The sequence below is a fragment of the Oryza glaberrima genome, chromosome 7 (assembly GCF_000147395.1).
Source record: "Oryza glaberrima chromosome 7, OglaRS2, whole genome shotgun sequence".
Classification (NCBI taxonomy): Eukaryota; Viridiplantae; Streptophyta; class Magnoliopsida; order Poales; family Poaceae; genus Oryza; species Oryza glaberrima.
Genome location: NC_068332.1, coordinates 5,239,830 through 5,249,020, shown reverse-complemented (window position 1 = coordinate 5,249,020; position 9,191 = coordinate 5,239,830). Strand labels below are relative to the sequence as shown.

The following is a 9,191-nucleotide window of genomic DNA, read 5'->3' as shown; positions in this document are numbered from 1 at the left end:
TACGTACCATCGCAAAGTTTCTGGTGTTGGAAAATACCATCGCAATGACCTCGAGTAGAAAAGTACCATACAAATTGCCTAGTTTTTTAGAAATGCCCCTACCGTCGCTTTGCCCGTTTGAAGACGTCGTTGATGATGTGAAATGGCGATGATGCCCCTGCTGTGGCCACATAGGACTGAACCCTAATCCCAATCTCTCATCCCCTCTGCCACATCTCCCTAGTGCGCCACATCTCTCCTGCCGCCAACACAATCTTCCCCGGCACCGGCGGCACATGTGTAGTGATAATCACGATGAGGAGTCCATTGAAGTCGCCAGCAACACGGTCCAAAGCGGTGGTGGCTCGAGTTGTAGATCTGATTCGAGCTGAATCAGCAGAGCAGCAGTCCATGGCAGAGGGCAGGAGGACATCAACGCATTCTCCAAGCCAAGCTCTTGCAAAGTCCCCAGTGGACAATCTCCTGCAAAGCCAAGCTCTGTACATGCAAAGTGAGACACCAAACTTCAGTAACTTGGCTTCTTGGATTCCAGAAGGGTAATAGCTTCTATCCTGTACACTTACTTTCAGAAAATTGAACCGAATGTTTGCATTGTTGTTGGTTGATTGGATTCAAAGAATAGACCAATATATATGTGCGATTAGTAGTACTTTTTAATCCTGTTTTATCCATTGGCGTAGGTTTTTTCTAACATATCAGTGCATTTTCTTCTGCTTTGTTGCGGTAGGATGGATCCTACCAAGGCGTTCAAAGTTACTATTAAAATGGGATCATATATGGCAAAGGATGATAGTGGTAGGATTGAGTACATCACTGCCAGATCCATCCGTAAGGTTGTAGATAAGGAGGAATGCTCACTGTTGACTATTGTTGATTATCTAAGAGATGAGTTTCGATGGGGGAGTAAGCAATATCTATCCTGTTTTTTCTGGGACAAATGTGCTACAGAGTTAGCAGCAATTAATTCTGATGCAGAGCTTATTGAAGCATTTGAAATGTATTTCGTCGAGAGGGCAATCCAATTAAACATGTTTGTGCAGGAGATAGGACCAAAATGGTCTGGTAAGTTAATGCTTGGCATGACCATGGAGGCTGTTATGATGTCACAGAATACCTCTAGTGCTCAGAACTTCTCCCAACCATCTAGTGTGGTTGAGCAACGTACTCCACAATTATCAATTATTCCGGTTCCACCAGCAGCTCCAAATCTTTCTATTACACCAGCAGCAGCAGCAGCTCCAAATCTTTCTATTACACCAGCAGCAGCAGCAGCTCCAAATCTTTCTATTACACCAGCAGCAGCTCCAAATCTTTCTGATCCATCTGCAGCTCAAAATAAAGAAGATGCATCTCCAAATAAAGAAGTTGAACTAGTTCTTCCTTCAGTAGCAGTTACTGCTGATGACTATGTTGGGGTTGATGATGAGGGGATTTATGGTGTTGCTCCCATGGTGGGGCCAATACCTGAGGTTGAGATAGGTGAAGATCCAACAGAGCATTTGTTGGAACGTGAAGATGAAATTACTGACAGTGTACCTTGTGAGCCCTGCCCTGTCGTTGATTATCAAAACCCAGCTATTAAAATCAATGAAGTATTTCCTGATAAAATTTCCTTTCTGAAAGCTCTTAGACATTTCGCAATTCTGAAACAATTTGAATTTGGTGTTGACTATAGTGACAAGACAAAATTTGGTGCCTCATGCTGTGATCCTGATTGCAAGTGGAGAATACATGCTTCTAGGCTTCAAGATGAGCATTCATTTCAGGTATAGTGTATTATTGTCAATCTTTTTCTTAATTTTGTTCATTATAGTAACATGTTTTTATTTATTTTCTAGATAAAGACTGTTGGGTCAGACCATGAATGTACTTCTACAAGTTTTTCTAGTGACAAGATGGCTTCTTCTAAGTGGGTTGCACTTAATGTGATGGATTGGTTAGTTGAAAACCCTACCCTTGGCCCTAAGGAGCTGAAGAGAAGGATCAAAGAGAAGTACCAAGTGGATGTCTCATACTTCAAGGTTTGGGCTGGCAAAGAGGCTTGTCTTGAACAAATTCAAGGTTCATGGGTGGAAAGCTTTGATAGATTATTCAACTTCAAGGCAGAAGTAGAGAAAAGATGCCCAGGAAGTTTAGTGGAGATAGACTACAAGGAGAACAAAGGAAAACATCAGTTCAGCAAGCTGTTTGTGGCTCTCAAGCCTTGCATAGATGGATTCCTTCAAGGTTGTAGACCTTACCTTGGCATCGACTCAACCTTTTTGATAGGAAAGTATAGAGGTCAACTAGCAGCTGCTACTGCTATAGATGGTCATAACTGGATGTTTCCAGTAGCCTATGGCATATTTGAGTCTGAAGCTGCTGAAAATTGGGTTTGGTTTCTTCAAAAACTTAAGCAAGCAATCGGCACACCCCGTGGACTAGCATTGCATACAGATGTTGGAATTGGCTTGACAAAAGCTGTTGGTATTGTATTTCCGAAAGGAGTGGAACATAGGGAGTGCATGATGCACATGTGGAAGAATATGATGAAGAAGTTCCACGGTACTGCCATCGATGACAACATTTGGCCTGCAGCAAGAGCTTATGATACAATATTTTATGATAAATACATGGGGAAGATCAAAGCGGTTTATCCTGAAGCCATAAAATGGCTTGAACAGAACCATCCCCATATATGGGCTAGGAGCAAATTCAATGGAATTTGCAAAGTTGACTATATTAACAATAACATTTCTGAGTCTTTCAATAACAAGATAAATCCTTTGAAGGGGCTCCCAGTTGATGAGCTTGCTGACAAGCTTAGACAAATGATGATGGAAAAAATAGAGGTGAGAAGAAGTGTTGCAGCAAAGTTTGAAGGTACAATTATTCCTAGTGTCATCAAGGAGCTCAATGCAATAACCAGGGATCTAAAAGGATATATAGTAAAGCTAAGCTCCTCGACAGAAGCAGAGGTTAGTGGATCCTACAAGGATGGGACTGCTTGGAGGGAATCAGTTGACCTAGAAGCAAATGAATGCTCCTGCAACCAGTGGCAAATATCTGGCAAGCCTTGTACTCATGCTCTTGCTGTGATCTGCTCAAAGAGGGATAAGGTTGAGAAGTATGTTAATAAATACTACTCAGTTCAAATGTTCAAGGCTGCCTACTCCCATGCAATTAGGCAATGCCAGGTAAAGCCAAGTGGACCAAAGGGACTCAAGGCTTCAAGTTGCATCCTCCCAACCTAAAGAGGCCAGCTGGTAGACCTAAAACTACAAGACATAAGGAGGGCAAACCATGGGGTAAGAAGCACAAGTGCAAGAAGTGTGGAAGATTGGGACATAGGCAATCTACTTGCAAAGAAAATGTTCTTGACGAAGGTCAATCTGAAGCAGGTCCAAGCAACAATAAAAGGTGGTTACACAAACTATATTTACTTCTTTTTTACAATGGATCATATACAACTCAATTTACTATTGTGTTGCAGGCCAAGAACCTCAAATACAACTAAGGCTACAAAGACCAGCAAGGCTACAAAGAGGACAGCTCCAAGGGGGAAGAAAGCAACCATTCAACCAACTTCTACTCCTCCTAGAGATCCAACTCTTGTAATGCCTAGTTCTAGTCCTTTGACAAGGAGCAGGAAAAGGTTATTGGAAGCTAACAATTGCGAAGCACCATGAAGTTCTGAGTCTTTGTTATGTTGCCATGTTATTTTGCTAGACTGATAACTACTAATCATGTGTTATTCATGTACTATCACACTGTTATTTTGCTACTCTAAAAACCATGGATGTGAAACTGTTGTGTAAGAAGTATGGTCTGCCTATTTCGGGCTAGTATTCAACTCTATATTGTTGTTAAACTGATGTTATGCACTTCCACCTAGTTGAATTGTTTTTATAATAAAAGCTGCACTTCTAGATGTTCTACTTGACATTGCATTCACTTCACTAAAATTAGTTTTCGCATACAACTGATAAAGAAATGCACATATTACAGCTTCCAAATTACTACAACTGTAAGGAACACAACTAGAAATATAACTATGTTGATCTTGAAGTCCATCATATCAAAACGTCTTCTTATCTCAACTGCAAGCTTCAAATCATTTCTTCCATTTGGTGTTGTGGCAGTTTGTTCCATAACTGGAGCCATCAGTTCATCTTCCCAAAACCAAAAATGACAGCCACTTGGCTCATCCTGTGACAAGGAAAATCATCACATTGGGACCATGGCTGCAACTGCCAAAAAGTTAAAACTTTGTTAAGTTGCTAATCTTTAACTCACCGAGTGAAATGGGCACCTGTAGTAGTGCCGGCCTGGATTTCTTGTTGTTCCTGATGTCTTCCGCCGAACCATCACGTTGCAGTTGGGACAAACCACTGATGGTATTGCCGAAGAGGCAACGGACTGACTCATCTATGCTGCAACTTGATTGAAGAAGGAGCAACAGACAAAGAAGAGAAGAACAAGATGTCAAGAAGCTGGAATGATAAGGTCCAAAGGATCTAGGTTTTTATATCCCCCGAAGCATCTATTTTGGCTCCAAAAGTTGGAAATTTTGGCGCCAAATGCTGAAATATTTGCAGGGGCATCATCGCCATTCCGCATCATCAACAACGTCTTCAAACGGACAAAGCGACGGTAGGAGCATTTCTAACAAACTGGGCAATTTGGATGGTACTTTTCCACTCAAGCTCATTGCGATGGTATTTTCCAACACCAGGAACTTTGCGATGGTACGTACCAAATTTACTCTAAATCCCCTGCGTTGACTAAATCCCCATTGTTCATTATTAACCATTGTTCACTGTGCATGTATATCTGTGATGCAAAACTCTAATCCAAAATCTGAAGTTCAAACTCTATCATATTAGTGGTTTACTGTACCTGACAAGCAAACATCTCAAATTTGCTACTGTTAATGTATGCTACTGAAAATTCTGGAGAAAAAAAAAAAGCATCGTACGAACGTTTTTTCAGTTCTCTAAAAAATTCAGAAATATACAGTACACTCTGGGAGGTTGACAGCCATCCGATTCAAATCGAACGGACGATACCGACCGTACACCTCTACAGAGCTCGCCCTCTACTACGCCCCTTCTCCGACTCCGGCGAGCCCAGATCTCAGCAGGTCGCCGCAGACCTCTCCGTCGGCGGCGAGAGGGTTTCGATCCACCCGCAGCGCCATGGCCGAGCTCGCGGCGGGAGGCGACCAGCGCGCCGCGCTGCTCGCGGCGGCCACCCTCTTCCCGCCGCCGCCCGACGGCGCGAGGTTCTCGTACGGGACGGCGGGGTTCCGCGCGGAGGGGGCCGCCATGGGCCCCGCGGTGTGCCGCGCCGGGGTGGTGGCGGCGTTGCGATCGGCCAAGCTGGGCGGCGCCGCCGTGGGGGTGGTCATCACGGCCTCGCACAACCCGGTCCGCGACAACGGCGTCAAGATCGTCGACGCGGACGGCGGGATGCTGTCGCAGGACTGGGAGCCGTTCGCCGACGCACTCGCCAATGCCCCCAACCCCGACGCCCTCCTCCAGGTTGCCTCTCCTTCGCTGGATCTCAGCTTACCACATGCCCTGACCTTGTTAGATTGCGTACTACAGCTAGCTAGTCAGTTCGATTTGTTACTGTCTGACGCGTAATCTCTTTCCTCTGTGTTGATTTTTGTAACATGAGAGCTAATGTTGTTAATAGGATGAGCTAGCCAGATCGCCAGTCACCTAAGTTAGGGTGTGTTTAGTTCACGCCAAAATTGGAAGTTTGATTGAAATTGGAACGATGTGATGGAAAAGTTGGAAGTTTATATGTGTAGGAGAGTTTTGATGTGATAGAAAAGTTGGAAGTTTGAAGAAAAAGTTGGGAACTAAACCAGGCCTTACAAACTCTAGAAATTTATTGAACCAGAGCAGGTGATGCTCGAGTTCTTGGGATGCTCCAAATTGTGCTAGAGCATGGATACACTTCACAGTTTCTAGGACAGTGCATGACTCTTTAAGTCTCTAACATGAACAGAACATGTTGCTAACAAGAATCTGACAGCTCTAGAGATGACAGTATTGGCACCATTGTCTCGTCAAAGTTCATTCAGAGCTGAAACAAATCCTCTAGGGTAAAATATACTGCAAGTCGTAAAACCTTGTGGTTGTACTTGGTCCTCTTCTGAGTTTACTTTGTTTCTTTCACTCCACCATCTCCAAAGCAAATTAGTTATATTCAATCGTTTCTCTTTAGAAAGGTTTCAGGTTTCCTCCATCGCTGCTTTAGGTGAACAACACATCAACAGTTTTTATCTTAAATCCTCAAGATCTAGTTCACTCCAGCATTGTCGAACATTCTTGCATTTGAAAAATGAGTGGTCATCATCCTCATGAAACCTCCAGCATATTGGAATTATAGTGATGTTTAAATTCCTTGATCAATGTTAAAGACTCTGATGGTGCTAATTGGTACTTGATACTGTTGGAAAACAGAACTTCAGTGCCTCAATATTATCATTGGATTGAACTATGGAACTAATGAGGAGTGGCATCTTCTGCCTGAGATGTTAAGTTTGTTCAGATAATTGATAGTTTTGTTTCTGCCTACTCTTACCCTCAGTTTTCTTTTATGTTTGTTGAATTGTAGATAGTGCTTCAGTTTGCAAAAGATGAGGATATTAAACTTGGTGGAAGCCAGTCGGCACAAGTGCTGCTGGCAAGAGACACGAGGCCAACTGGAGAGTACCTCCTTGATGTGGCGGTGAAGGTATGACATCAATTTACATCCTTTATTCTGTATTCACTGTATGTCTCATGTTCATGAGTCAATCTTAATAGTTTTCTGGAACTCATGCATGAAGGGAGTAAATGCGGTAATAGGTGCAGTAGCAGTTGACATGGGGATCCTCACCACTCCACAGCTGCATTGGATGGTCCGAAGTAAAAACAAAGGACTGAAGTCTTCTGAGACGGATTATTTTTCACAAGTTATTGATTCATTCAGGTTCTTCTGAATTTAATTCTCTGCTACTGTAAGTAATAAATATGTGGCATCTATTTGTTTGCATAATTTAACTATATTGCAATAGGTGTTTATTGGAGTTAGTCCCAAAAGATAAAGAAGCTGATGCGATAAACAATAGACTAATTGTGGATGGAGCTAATGGCATTGGTGGGTTGAAACTTGAAGAAATAAAGGCAAAAATCTCTGGATTAGACATTCATGTGAGGAATTCAGGGAAGGGAGAAGGGATACTTAATGAGAGTTGTGGTGCAGACTTTGTTCAGAAGGAGAAAGTTGTTCCTCTTGGCTTTGGTCCTGAAGATGTCGGTTTCAGGTGAGTCAGTTAATTGCTCCTTAAATTTCTACTTGTCAGTTGTCACTGATCTTACCTGGCCATTCTGATCTAACTTTCAGGTGTGCAAGTTTTGATGGCGACGCTGACCGGCTTGTTTATTTCCGTATCGTATCCTCTAGTGACACTAGGATTGATCTCGTTGATGGTGACAAGATATTATCACTATTCGTGCTGTTTATTAGAGAGCAATTAGATATTATCAATGGAAAAGACAATAAAGGAAATGAAGTACTTCCTACACGTTTTGGTGTAATTCAAACAGCTTATGCAAATGGTGCATCAACAGATTTTCTCAAGAACATTGGTCTCGAAGTTGTATTCACTCCAACTGGAGTGAAATATCTTCACAAGGAAGCCCTAAAATATGATATCGGTATCTACTTTGAAGCCAATGGACATGGGACAGTGCTATTCTCAGATCATTTTGTCTCACAACTGGAATCTTTGACCAGTGAGTTTTCTTCAAAGGCTGCAGGTGAACTCTTCATGATTTTTCCAGCATTTCTTTTCTCTTTTGCATTGTTGGATCTATTTGTTTATGGTTGTCGTGATGTTTCCCCCTTTCCTTTTACCTTTTCACATTAGGTTCTTCACAACACCAAGCTGCTATGAGATTGTTGGCCACAAGTCAGCTAATTAATCAGGCAGTTGGAGATGCTCTAAGTGGAATGCTTTTGGTGGAGGCTGTTTTGCAATACAAGGGCTGGTCGTTTCAGAATTGGTGTGACCTGTACACTGATCTGCCCAGTAGACAATTGAAGGTATTTTCGCCAAAGTACCTGGAGTTATTACCTCTTCTTTTCTAAGATACGCCTCTAGTTATCACTGTCATATCAGGCTCCCATAATATAATTATGATTTCAGGTTAAAGTTCAAGATCGAAATTCTATTGTTACAACAGATGCAGAAAGAAGGGTTTGCCAGCCTAATGGGCTGCAGGAACTGATAGATGGGGAGATATGTAAGTAACATCTTCTCTGAGCATATAATACTTATGTTTCTTTCCGACATCCGATTTTCTTGGCATAAATTGAAGTGTTACTGAATTCTGAGGTACCCTGCAGCAAATTACTCTCATGGGCGATGTTTCGTGCGGCCATCTGGTACCGAGGATGTGGTGCGTGTATATGCAGAGGCATCTTCAGAGGAAGCAGCTGATAGCCTTGCAAAACGAGTGGCGCAGCATGTTGAGCGCATTCTTGGATAATTTGCCTTCCCTTTTTTTATCTCTTCATTTTCCAGAAGTTTAAAGTGTTCACTTTAGCTCAATTGCCTGACACATTTGAAGAATATCAAAATCCATTTGTTTGTAATGCAACACTACATGTTTATTCGAAATTTTCAGATTGTACATACTGTGTGTAGAGCCATCAGTTATTGTACCAAAAAAATAGTATGAACAGATTGAGTTCCAACGTTTCTTTTTTTAAGAAAGGAAGTTGTCCGTGCAGAACCAGTTCTTTGATTCTTTTTAGCTGGCGATATACTAATGAAGTTATCATTTACAACCATAGGTGAATTCCTTATTCACATGCCCACGGGAGTTAGGAAAATGAATACTGAAATGAAGAGAAAGAAATAGAAATAATTTATACTGCATGTACTCCCTCCTTTAGAAAAAGCTTTATTTTAACTTTCCAACTTTTATCGGAAGGACTTAAGGGCCCCTTTGATTTGTAGTAAAAGTGTAGAAAATTTGAAGGATTTTAATCCTATGGAAAAATTTCAGATGAAACCCTTTGAAACAAAGGATTGAATCCTATACTAACCTTTAAAATTCCTATGTAATGGGTAATCCTACGGAGATTTTGGAGGAAAGTTAACAAGAGGCCTAACCTCTTGGAAAAATTCCTTTGAGTGTATTTCTCAT

At 41.9% G+C, this 9,191-nt stretch overlaps 2 protein-coding genes across 2 annotated transcripts; both read left to right on the top strand.

Moving 5' to 3' along the window:
* Positions 1-294: 294 nt before the first annotated feature.
* On the top strand, positions 295-3,496 carry LOC127779320 (uncharacterized). The gene is made up of 7 exons (XM_052306053.1): positions 295-536; positions 728-828; positions 949-1,539; positions 1,624-1,766; positions 1,839-2,630; positions 2,772-3,176; positions 3,473-3,496. The coding sequence occupies exons 1-7, from the start codon at positions 295-297 to the stop codon at positions 3,494-3,496; spliced, it is 2,298 nt and encodes a 765-aa protein (XP_052162013.1).
* Positions 3,497-5,063: 1,567 nt separating this feature from the next.
* On the top strand, positions 5,064-8,793 carry LOC127778384 (phosphoacetylglucosamine mutase). Its single transcript, XM_052304972.1, has 8 exons — positions 5,064-5,522; positions 6,610-6,729; positions 6,824-6,966; positions 7,052-7,300; positions 7,381-7,796; positions 7,907-8,082; positions 8,186-8,282; positions 8,386-8,793. Exons 1-8 carry the CDS (start codon positions 5,178-5,180, stop codon positions 8,526-8,528), a joined length of 1,689 nt encoding a protein of 562 aa, XP_052160932.1. The 5' UTR covers positions 5,064-5,177; the 3' UTR covers positions 8,529-8,793.
* Positions 8,794-9,191: the final 398 nt, after the last annotated feature.